This window comes from Bombus impatiens, unplaced genomic scaffold (assembly GCF_000188095.3).
Source record: "Bombus impatiens unplaced genomic scaffold, BIMP_2.2 scf_0442, whole genome shotgun sequence".
In the NCBI taxonomy this organism is placed as follows: Eukaryota; Metazoa; Arthropoda; class Insecta; order Hymenoptera; family Apidae; genus Bombus; species Bombus impatiens.
The window spans coordinates 538,657-551,345 of NT_176861.1; the positions used below are offsets into that span (position 1 = coordinate 538,657).

Sequence of the window (12,689 nt, forward strand, 5' to 3'; positions counted from 1 at the left end):
CGACACGATTCGCTCGGGTCAACGGTGGTTGCGTAAGAATCGTCAAGATGAAATTGATCGGTCGTGTCGTTCTATTCTGAGAATTAAGTGCACGCCACTGTTAACGAGCTCATTTTCCTTTTCTAATATCGGTTTTATTACATGATCGCGTTACAACAGACGATCCCGTAAACGGAAACGTTCATAAGACGTTTCATAACCGATAGGTTATTTATTGAGATATAACGATTAAACGATCAGAGAGAGGAATTTCTTATTTAATAAAAATGATGTACATCGTAAATAGCTTAATCTGTTAGTGGAATGGTGAACATTTTGTCACGTTGATAATATAGCGTTGTATAGCGTAACTGGGAATGTTTATGCATTTGTGAAAAATTTGAACGTGCAAAAATTATACAGGATGGACATCCTATGGATATCAGGTCGTCCGAAAAGTTTCATTCGTTTTATAAGAAAATAATGGATGTACAACATTTTCCGTTTTATATTATTTTATCGAATTACGTATAATCCACTTGTTCTATCAAAATAGAGATCACAACGTTCGACAAATTAGGTTTCATGTTTGTATAAAGATGCGTCATAAAAGACGTGTCTGTAAAAGAAAGACACTTCTCGGATAACCTAATATTTGGATACTTAGAGAAAATGTGGTCAATTTGGAAAACCATTAGTATCTTACCGAAAGCTTCGTGTTTATCTTGTTTGGTCCTAAAAGTTACGAAGAATCCACAACATATTCTACGTTATAACACGAATCTCATAAATAGTAAAATTGAATGCTTTTCTGGTATATATATCTTTCTCGCTGTTTCAACTAATTTTGGCATCTGTATTATTACGCGTTCTATTGTTAATGTTATTATATACATATATCAGTTATTTAAAGTTCGATTATCTTTGCCCATTTCGGCTTATTCGCAAATAATACTTCTGATTTGACATAAGGTCGCAACCCACTTCTGAATTTGGCTTCAATCTTCGTTTGAACGAAATTAGTAATACACGTCAAAAGTAAGGTATCCGTTATACATCATCCGGAGGAAAGAGACACGAGACAGATTTTTCATCCACGTGGAAGCGTATAGATTGTGGACGAACAAATAATAGAAAATCCACGGCAATCGTCTTTCGTCAGTATTGACAGAGACGTATTGGATTTTTATTGGGTTTCGGTCAATCAATGCGGTCAAGGTATGTCGGTGATTCCACGGGATCAGTGAAATATAATGGAAGATCAAGGCGACTGATTTGGAGAAATCTCATTCCTCTTTTTCATCTTCTACTTTTATCGTCTTCCATTTCTATCTTGGTTTTAAACGTCAAGAACGTTTAAACGATATTAGCCAAAAATTCGGTATCACGGATGAGAATTTCGTCGATAGTTTCCGGTGTCCTCGAAACGGATGCTACCGTCTGCCAACGAGGCGTTTGCAAGTCTGAGTGGAAACCTCTTGGAACGTGTTCGACAACGAGGGCTGTTACTCTAGCAGTATCGTGAAATATTTTATTAGCAGGTCTGCGCTCTATAGGCTCGAGGAAAGGGCCTCTCTGAGTGCAGTGTCGTATCGAAGGGAATTTAGAGGCTCCAGTCTCGGAAAATAGTCGAAGTCCCGGTTTTATTTAAGAGCAACTGTTTAACGTCGTGGAGGAGTTCCTACGTTTTGTTTGCCCTGTTGTAAATTGATACAATTTGTGTATTTGAGAACAAAATGGTTAAAGGGGTAATAATAGAAACGAATCAAGCAAAACGAAAGAAATTGAAATAATTAAAGGTTGATATCAAATTAGAGGAAGTGAAACGTTTCTCGGCTAATAAATTTTGTCACATCGTCGATTGGTATCAACCACGTTAAAAAAGAAGAAATTTGCTACAAATTACATATATTCGATATTAAGGAGATTCCTAATAAAAAATGTAAGAATTTCGTTATTGATCGTCATAAATAATCAGAATGTTTAGATGATTTTCTCGTGCGAATATAAAATCGACCATTTGTTGTATTCATTCAATCGGTGAAGACGATAACGTGTTATTTAGAAAGGAATCGATATGTTTTTTTTTTTAGTGTGTTTAAGGTGTGTTCGCTTTGGAGTTCCATTAAAAAGAAGAATGAAATTGCATGATAAAATTTCAATTGAAAGATCACATAACATATCGTTAACAAAATCATTTATTTCTGACTGCAGGTGCTACTTTGCTATTCGAAGTTGAACTGATCAATATCAGCGACTCTCCACCAACCGCAAACGTGTTCAAAGAGATCGACAGCGACCATGACAACCAATTGTCCCGCGAGGAGGTGAGAGCAATGGCAAGATCTCTTTCATTTTTTTCTAAGGGTTATTCATGGTGATGGCTTTAATATAAATAGAATAGAATATTTAACAAATCTACTAAAACGATAAATTCAATTTATAGATTAACTTCTTAACGCGCAAGCTCGTATTTCGCGTGAACTATGTAATGGATATAGTTTTACCACTGATTTGTTTGTTCTATTCGTTAAAGCAAGCAACGTGCATATAATATCTTGAGATAGTAAATCTAGACTTTAGATTCTTCTCACTTTCCAATTATTAGGCTGCAAATGTTTCTGTAAATTCATACTCTTTAGATCTAGCTAAAAGCTCAAATGATATTTAAGGAGAGATTCCTTTCACTCACTAAATACTGAAATATTACATTCTTTTTGTGCTCGTAATTATTAATCTATAACTAAAATTATATATATTAATACTAATATAATATCGAAACCCTTTTCATACTTGTTTTAATCCTTACACCATGGACCCTGTATAATACGGAATTCGTATAATACGAAATGCATCTCGAGTTGTAGATCAATAATGCGATGGTCGAGGATTATCGAATCCTATTCGAAATATGCTGGAACAATTTGATGGAAAAAATAGTTTCGACGATTCCACTTGTCTCATAAAATTTGTATGGATCAAAGGCCAATCACGGGTATCGCTTGCTGCTGGCTTTATCTCTGGCGTGCAAGTGCAAAGGATTAACATGTGCGCATTGTGTCGAGGGAAAGGGATGTAAAGCTCGTAACGTTATATTCTTTTTTTTTTGCCCTACTGTTTTCAACGTGTAACAAACGTGCGCGACTAATCCTTTGCTACCTTTTTTCGTATTTTATTCCCTTGCGTATATAGATACGTTTTAATCATTTAAAAATATTGTGCGACTGACAACTTTTTAGCCGTGGATATACTGCGTCAAAGTACATTTAAAAACATAGTTCCGAGCATTTTTCATCCCTTTTGGCTTATTGCTGAAGAAAAGAGTTTTTAAATAAATAAAAGCACGCTCGCGCACCGAATTTATATGCTTACCCTGTTTAAGACAGCTTGAAATGCACTGTTATAAAGCTTCAAATTGTATTTTATGTAGAGAAATGTTGGAGCGAATAAATCCCTTTGACGACTGATAAATTCTCCTCTTCCCATTTATTCCTTTGAATTATTTTTTCTATGTATTGAAATCATTAAATAACGATAAAAAAATAATAGTGAAAAATTTGAATATAAATGTTTAAATGACTTAATTAGAAGTAATCAGTGCATTTCGAAGCTATATTTAATTGCTTAACGTGTTTCGTATCACAGAAAATAAAAATTCAATCTTCTAAGAAAAAATCTAACTTCGACACAAGAAACTCGATATACATGCTTCTTTCTAATTGAATACGCTAATTTATCTTTATTTCATTTATTAACTCAACATCCGCTGAAAACGCTTAGCTTCTTTCCGACATGACTCAATAGAAAATTGGAGATTGGAAAATTAAGACGTGATGAATCAAATTTTACATCCTTTCTAGAAGAACTTAGAATTCGATACACTGTCAATTCACATTCCATATTACCAATTAAAATTAAATATACATTTACCATTCTCTTGAATGTTCCAAATATATTGATTATTACTATGTTTAATTGAAATACTACCTTTTAGTAACCAAGCAATATAAAACTCATGAAATCGATAAAAATAGGCTTATCTGCCTTATATAACAAATACATTTTAAAAAAAGCAGAATTTTGGATTCTATGTATGAGATATATATATAAAATATTGCGTCGTACAAATCATCCAGAAGCCATATCGGTCACGTCCAAAATATGAGAATGAAGAAACATAATAGCGTTACAAGTATTTAAACAAAATTTTTTTAATTTACCTTGGACCTTATTATTAAAATCACTTCAACTTGTGAATTGATAATAAAATAGAAGTGAATTGAATAAAAAATAGAATTGATCGTTTCAATTTCTGAGTGATTCAAAAAGAACTTCGCACGATCGTTTCTCTTTACTAACATCGCAAAAGCAAAAGAAAATCAGAGTCTAAATGACTGCGTTACCGCTCGATGCTGACATGTTTGTTTGTGTACAGGTGAGCGAGTACCTGAGGAAACAAATGATCGAGGCGGAGCAGGGCGGAGCCGGCGACAACGAGGAGATGAAGAAGATGCTGGTTGACCACGACAAGCTGGTCGAGGAGATCTTCCAGCACGAGGACAAGGACAAGAACGGCTTCATCTCCCACGACGAGTTCAGTGGACCGAAGCACGATGAGCTCTGAAGTCTTCGTGCCGCGTCGCCGCGTCTCCGAGCACCGCGTCGCCGACGGCGTCGTGTCTCGCGCCACCACGTGTTCACATCCGCGCGGAATCGTCTCGTCGAGTCTTGTCCGATCCGCGAGGAACACCTCTGAACACGGAACCCTTCGCAGCCGTGTCATATCGATCGATTGATCGATCGTTTGTCCCGTGGACTGTGTTGAAACACGAACATCCGCTTTTTCGACGCGTCTGCTGCGCGGTGCACGCGAATCTTTCAAGCTTGAGGAAGAAAAAAAAAAGAGAAGCGCGGACGGATCTCTTCTTCGCTAGGGAATTTCTCTCGTGAAAGGAGGACAGTGGCCAGTCGTCGATCGAAGGAACGAAGGAAAGCGTCTGAAAACTCCGTATCCATAGGAACTCCATAGAGGGACTCGACCGAGAAATTGACCGAAAGAGTATCAAAAGTGCAAAGGCAGTTCAGTTCGTCTTACTAAGATTCCTCTTCTTGTCCAAGGAAGAAACTCGAAGATTACGAGTCTGTACGAGCTTGCTCGAGTAATTGGAAGGATTGCGAGAATTAATCGCAAAGCCAGGCTTAGAACATAGCACATTCTTTCTACACGAACGAAACCAAGTTCTAAGAGAATCGGTGGAGGGAAAGGAGGAAGAAAACTACCTCTTGCGATGTGTCGACTATGTCCTCGAATGTTCTTGTATTTTCGGGACGTTTATCCCTCTGTCGATGAACACGTTTTCTAAGAAAAGACGAAATAATCTGTCAACGCAATAATAACGCGCGAGTAAAAGAATGGGAAAGAGACGAAGAAATAAGACAGAAGAGAAAAGGACGAGCGTGTTAAGGATGTTTTCAGGATGCTCTGGCGCATTTTTCATCGGAGATATACGGCTTTCAGGGACACGTTCCAACTATATAAACCGGGAATTTACGTTTCCGAGAGTGATAACTCGCGAGTGGCGTAAAGACATGACTGGTCGAGCGATCGAAAACCTGGCACGAAGCGAGGCTGTTCTAACGTAATATAATTATACAAATATAGATAGAAAGAAACGAAGGGAAAGAACGGCAGGGAGTGAGAGAAAGAGAAGAAGGGTGATATAATGTGAAAGAGACAGAGAAAGTGTTTTTTCTACACGACTATAGATGTAGCGTATTAATTAAGCGCATCGATGTAACGGTGCTAAAAATCACACGCGAAAACGTTCTGTCCCTCTCTCAAAAAGCTTCTTCCTTTTTGTCCACCCCCGCCCCTACCCGCCTTTTATGCCGTATCACACACGACACACATTTAATTGTACACACATACACACAGTTACCCCCTTTTTCACCAGCATCGACAAGCCCCGCCGGCATTCTCAGCCACGAATTTCACGCGAGAAACGTATCCAAGACTGGTGGAGAGGAACTCGATAGAGTAGAAGCCGCGAGATAACCTCGAGGATGTTACGTGGTGGAGATAAGTGGCGGTCGCAAAGCAACGCGATCTTTTTTCTCCCATGATCGACGATCTATCATTATTACACTTTTAACTGATACGTTTTTATTACTACATTATATTGTATATTGTTAAAGTTGGACGAAGGTTAATAATAAATCGTGTGTCTCGAGCACAGTTTGTTATATAAAAGAATTTGTTTGATTCGTATACCGCACCAACCTTTCCCTTTTTCTAGTCGGTAGATTTCAGCAAAAGGGATCGTCATTCGATTCTGAATTTTGTCTTACCTCGTGTATCGACGAATCGAATGAAATTATTCCTTTCTTTTTTCGTTTCGAGAAATTCGTAAATTCTTTATTACGAACGTTATGATTATACAGAAAATTTTTGTTAGTACGTACTTGAAGGTATCATGCAACTGTTCTGAAATTATTTTTATTTCGTCCGCTTTTGAAGGTAAATAAGGATAAATAAGATACAAGTCAAATAAGGATAAATAAAGACAAAGAATGTAAGAACACCGATGCAGAATTATTTTTAATTTGCACGTTTTGGTGACTAGGGCCATACAACGAAGAAACGTTACGTAAACATCGACCTTTTTTGTTGGAAATAAAATACAGATTAAAACGAAGTACTCGAGAATTAATTAACTCGATCCAAACCGTTGTAGATCATCTATGATGGAATCCTATGCTACATTAATCGAGGGTCAATTTCGCAAATTGCATGGAAGGATAGGAACAAAAATGGGGAACACCAAATAAACAAGACGATTCATTATTGCTGCTTTCAATTTTATTTCAAGAATCATTTCCGCAGAAAATTACAGTAATAGCGCATGCGCAACATCACGCAGCGCGATAATAAGGTGATGATTAAATTAATTAAGTTTCTCCTCTCGCCGAACAAATCACACCGTTTACAAATTTTCGCCGTCTAGGTATCCAAAATTCACTACCTACGATATCGGCAGAAATAAAATCGCTATTCACGTTCATAAACTCTCTCGTGTTCGTTTCCTAGTTTCTTCCTTCGTCGACAGAAAAAAAAGAGAGAAAAAGAAATACGTACGAAAGATACGATTTCGTATCATCGAATGGTTCATTGAATTTCGTTCGGAACTTTCTTTAAACCTGAAGAGAGAACTCAAAGTTTTTCATCGACGGATCAAAAGTGTCGTTTGAGGCACGTTTCGATAAGATTGTCCGATTTTTCATCGCTGTCGTTCGAACTTTCAAGTGTTTGCTCGAATGCAGAAACATCTCAGCGGGTATTTCAATAATCTTCTCGTTCCATGTTGCAAAAGCGAATTGCTTCGAGAAATGCTTTCTCCTCTTCGCGTACAAGCATTTATTCGCGAGAAACTGTCACCGCGGAAGATGCATCTGAAAACTTCTCTCTCCATTTTTTTTCCTTCTTTCATGCCGCTTTTTTCCGCGCAAAGAAGATGGAGAGGATATAAGTTTCAAAAGTCGTTGCATTCGTTCGCGATGCGAAACGCTGACCCGTAAGCTCGTCGCTTCGTCGCCTACAAGCCAGCAGTCGTACTAAACGAGATGTGAGCCGTCTGACTGATCATCCCGATCTGTTTCTCTTTCGTTGTGCTACACCATCGGTCATTTTTAGCGATTGCGAACAGTTGAGTGCATAAAATATTTCTCGATATGTGTACATCTTCTTAAGGAAAATTCTTAAAAAATATACATAACGAAAATTAAATGATTTACCATTTAACGCATATGCACGTATCAACTTATGAACCGATAGAAAACTTGTTACTTTTATTCGTCATCTTTCACCATTCGTACAATCAAAAATCTATTAAATTGATAAAACTTGACCAATTTAATTGGTTAGAAAACACCTCTTGGTATCAAAATTGCGAAATTCAACTCTGATCGTCTGTAACTATAAAGCTTTAGGCCAGTACGGTTTGCTCAACTACGGTATTTGATCGTATTTGGAAAAGTACGAACGACATTTGAAGCGATAAGATCGAAAAATAGAATGGAAGGCCTCGAGTTTCGTCTTCATCGACGAATTTCATAAAAACGATAGCTTTCTGCCAACGTACAGAAAGTTCGATAGAAATATATATATATAAGCGTGTATATATATCTATATATGTATATGTATATATAATTCTTTTAACATATAACCTTGGTGTATGCGATTTCCATAGAGAGGCTTTTTGTTTCATCGTGTTCGTTGGTTGCGCCTCCGTGAAATCGCAATGTTCTGGTCGTGTGATCAACGTCCGACCGAACATTCGATGATCGTCTTACTATCCCTCCTTTCTTCTCGTGGACGAGCTACAGGTTTCGAGTTTTATCACAGTCAGTAGCCCTTGATGTAGGTGGCGATGTGTTTCTTCTCCTCTTCCGAGAGGCCGTTCTTCAGCGTTCTACGCACTGTGAATTATACACAATTGATATTTGTCTACATCGAAGCAGTAGTATCGTTAGAAGTAAGTTCAAAAGATGCAGGTAATTTTAAATATTAGAACATTTCGTGTAACTTTTTATTATACATAGATATTTTTACATTTAGGATTTTTACATTTTATTCTAATAAATGTACATTCTTCAAGCGTCATAACAGCCGTACATATCGTTCAATACGTCAGTATTGTCAATATCATTATTTTCATATACTTGAATAGTATTTATGGAGGGAAAGTATTTTAATCTTACTTTACACGTAATGTTCGTCAATTTAAAACATTCAAACCATAATGCTGTACAAGTCACGTAAAATATCATTCCAAATAATAGTTTTGCATGCGGTAGAACCAAAGGAAATAGTAATAATTAAGCTAACATTTCACGCCATTATTTACACCATGGGTCAAAGGCATTCCAGATCGCCGAGGATCCTATCTCGTAGGTTTGGCTGAAGTACCTTGCATGACACAAGCGTTTAATGGAAGAAACGAATGGTTATTAACGATACCTACGTGTCTTTGATAATCACGATCCATATGTGCTAGTGCTACAACTAGGAAGTATTATTATAATATTAGATATTTAATCGTTTCACACAATAATTGATCAAGCGAAAATTGATTCATGTGTGTTAGTGCGAGTGACATTTGTTATTAACATGACGCGAACCCGCAGTTAACGGAATGAAAATGAACAACTCGCACTTGCATATATAATTACGGATGCTGGTTAATGCATTTAGAAAATTATGACGCGCGTTCGTCACCTATGAATCGAATAATTTTCAAATTCAAAGCTGACGATTGTTATTATCGAGATATCGCTTGAAATATTTAATATTTTATCAAAGAAACACGATTTCATCGAGTATACCAGATGTAGGTATTCTCTGAATTTGGAAAATGAATTTCCTACTAAATATATTATAATAAATTTGACGTTAATTTAAATCGTTGAAATTATACGAAAGGTTTCTTTTGACTTCGTGTGCACAAAATATTTTAATAATTTTGTCATAATCAAAATTGTCATTCCAAATATTCATACCAACAGCACTGGAATTATTATCGACATTTTCAAATTTATTCTACTAATGAACATTCGAAGAGAATTTGATGCGATACTATGTATTTGCTTTACGATTAAAGACATACCTGTATAATTCCATGGAAGTATTATTTTTCTAAAATTTTGTCAAAATTTCGAACGAAGATTATACTGAAAAAGTAATCACTTCCTGAGTATAACCAATTTGATTGATCAACAGTAGCTGCTTTCACTTCTTCTATTCTCAATGCATTCCAAACACGAAATCTGAAATTCGTTTGGGCAAGTCGATCGATTCCATCCACGATGGCACGATGAAATAACATAGGAACTAATCGAATAAAGAAACGAAAGATAACCATGCAACTATCGATAGACATCTAGACAAACGCATTGCGTAACTCGAATGAGAAAAATCGAATTTACTGCAAATTATTCAGTTATATACAATATAACGTGCATACGTTGCTTCTTCCTGGTAGTACAATAGCTGCTCATTTGTAATACAAAAATGAGACGAAACGTTACTTTGTGCCAGCGATCATCCAATCCCATAAAATAAACTTTTCGAAGCGATGCCATTGAAATTGATTCGGATTCATGAGTACACGTCGAATCTCACCCAATGGCTAATGTACATGAAACAGAACACCATATTACCGCCAACAATAACCACACAACACGTTCAACAGTGACTCTTTAGAGAGTGTCAATTCGTAGATTCATTCTTTTCGTAATAATGGGTCCTGTGATCGGCCGAATTGGCCGATTTTCGCGCGTCGTTGACTTCCAATTTAATGTTGCTCGGGCGAATCGCTAGTGCCTCGATCGTCTGACAAACACGGGATCCATATAACTCCGATTTATTCGGCGTAACGCGTGTGCCGCGCGCGTCGGGACGCACCAGAACGCTCCGTGATCACGTTATTAACGAGACACCGCCGAACCGTGTTTATCGTGTATATCGGTCCACGGCCGCACTCCATCCGAGCTACTTAGCAAATATTTGTCGCGACAGGGAAGGAGGATCGATACCAACGAAATTAGTTCGCTCGCTGCTTCTTTCGATATGCCTGTATGTGCATAATACGTATATGTATGTGTATGTGTGTCAAAAGTGTGCACCATCGTATCATACAACGATGGTAATTCGATTGATTGGGTGTGTACGTGTGAGTTGTACGAGTGATGTACACAGCTCTAGGCGAAAACTCCCCGATATTTTGCTATGTTCTTCAACAACAATGTGCAATGCCATGTAATGAGGTAATAAGGTTGGGAACATTTAATTTGATATACAGAGTGTTATTACTTTTCTAAGTTATTTTCACAGATTTCTGGTGAATTTGTGAGATGATAAATGTTACTTTCATTAATTTATATATTTTACTAACATATATGTAACGACTAAAGTGTCCGGATACTTATGACCATTGATCAGATGTAGATCATAATGATAAATTTCTTTGATCAAAGAACGTAAAATACGTACGATCGATCAATTTAATCATCGTGTAATTGATTATCGTGATTTCACAAAATAATTGAAAGTTTATTTTACTTTGTTTGGTATTTATTCTTTTCTTTGATCAGAGATCTTATTTTATTTCTTTGATCAAAGAACGTAAAATACGTACGGTCGATCAATTTAATCGTCGTGTAATTGATTATCGTGATTTCACAAAATAATTGAAAGTTTATTTTACTTTGTTTAATATTTATTCGAGACCTATTTTCTCTCGTACCTATATTACTTTCTTCTGGTTACCACCATAAATAAAGCTAGTTAAAATTTAATTATCAGTTCCGAAAGTAATTAACACGAAGTCTGAAATTAATCAACACGCGGATGGCATCTTCGAACGAGATTCTCTTCGCATCATCGTATCGTCGTTGCTTTCGTCGCGTTTCCCGGCGAGCGATCTCCTTTTCCAACGATTCATTATTCCCTTTCGCAACAAATACACTGTAAGGATTAATCAGAACTAGGGGTATCAACAGACTCCGTAATATATTCCCTCGGGTTCGTACGTGACTCTTATTAGGTAATTCACGCAAGCAGAATTATTTCATGAAATGATTAGAAGGTAAAACTGATAGTTATACGAACGCCGTGTTACATTGTATATTAACATTGCATAAATATACGAATGGCAATACGAATCGCATTACATAAGATAACTATGTAATCCAGCTATTGATAATGTTAAACCACATTTACCCTAAGTGGATTGATTGATTCATTGGTAATTGAGTTCAATATTTGCTTCATTATAAAAGCAATGTAGCTTATGGTAAAATATAATTCTATATACAGGGTGGTTGGTAACTGGTGGTACAAGCGGAAAGGGGGTGATTCTACGCGAAAAAAGAAGTCGAAAATATAGAATAAAAATTTTTAAAAATTTTTTTTTCAAATTTTTTCATCGAGACAACGATCTACAGTGAGATCCGTTATAACGTACCGCACGCGTACCGAGCGAAAATTCAAAGTCGATTTTCTCGAAAACAAAGCCTCGAACGACAAATTTTTATTCCATATTTTCGACTTCTTTTTTCGCGTAGAATCACCCCCTTTCCGCTTGTACCACCAGTTACCAACCACCCTGTATATAGAATTATATTTTACCATAAGCTACATTGCTTTTATAATGAAGCAAATATTGAACTCAATTACCAATGAATCAATCAATCCACTTAGGGTAAATGTGGTTTAACATTATCAATAGCTGGATTACATAGTTATCTTATGTAATGCGATTCGTATTGCCATTCGTATATTTAAGATATAGACAATTTGTTCCCCTTATTTCTCGATACTCATCGCTGTCGTTGCTCCAACGAAACGACGTTATCGTAATTTTCTTTCAATGATTTTTTCGATTACTATAATTGCTTTCTGATTTTCTTAAGGTAAACCGAGGCGTCTACTTTTCTCTCTAAACTTATTATCGCTTTTAAGCGCTACTGTTGTTGTTTTGTTAGAATGAAATTCAAGCAGATAAGTATGTTTTAACATCGTTTCCTGCCTGTGTAAATCAAACGTCGTTGAAAACATCTTCGACAAGCGCGCCGCTTGAATTATTCAACATTCCACGGGTTTATCACTTTCTCTCTATACAAATGCATGATAGAAGCGCGTGCCACGTATGTAA

The 12,689-nt window shown here is 36.6% G+C and overlaps 2 protein-coding genes across 6 annotated transcripts in view; one reads left to right on the forward strand and one right to left on the reverse strand.

Moving 5' to 3' along the window:
* The window catches only part of LOC100742519 (FK506-binding protein 2), a 117,376-nt gene extending 111,147 nt beyond the window's left edge, over positions 1-6,229 (forward strand). Inside the window, exons 3-4 of one of the 2 annotated variants that reach the window (XM_012387051.3) lie at positions 2,194-2,318; positions 4,415-6,229. In XM_012387051.3, coding sequence (XP_012242474.1) covers positions 2,194-2,318; positions 4,415-4,603 — 314 coding nt within the window. In that variant the 3' untranslated portion in view covers positions 4,604-6,229. The remainder of the gene's footprint in view (positions 1-2,193; positions 2,319-4,414) is intronic. The other variant, XM_003490452.4, reaches the window with a different exon arrangement.
* A 587-nt stretch (positions 6,230-6,816) lies between these two features.
* The window catches only part of LOC100740589 (FH1/FH2 domain-containing protein 3), a 246,234-nt gene continuing 240,361 nt past the window's right edge, over positions 6,817-12,689 (reverse strand). For all 4 annotated transcript variants that reach the window (XM_024368443.2, XM_024368444.2, XM_024368445.2 and 1 more), the window contains one exon: positions 6,817-8,454. In XM_024368443.2, the coding sequence (XP_024224211.1) occupies positions 8,381-8,454 (74 nt within the window). In that variant the 3' untranslated portion in view covers positions 6,817-8,380. The remainder of the gene's footprint in view (positions 8,455-12,689) is intronic.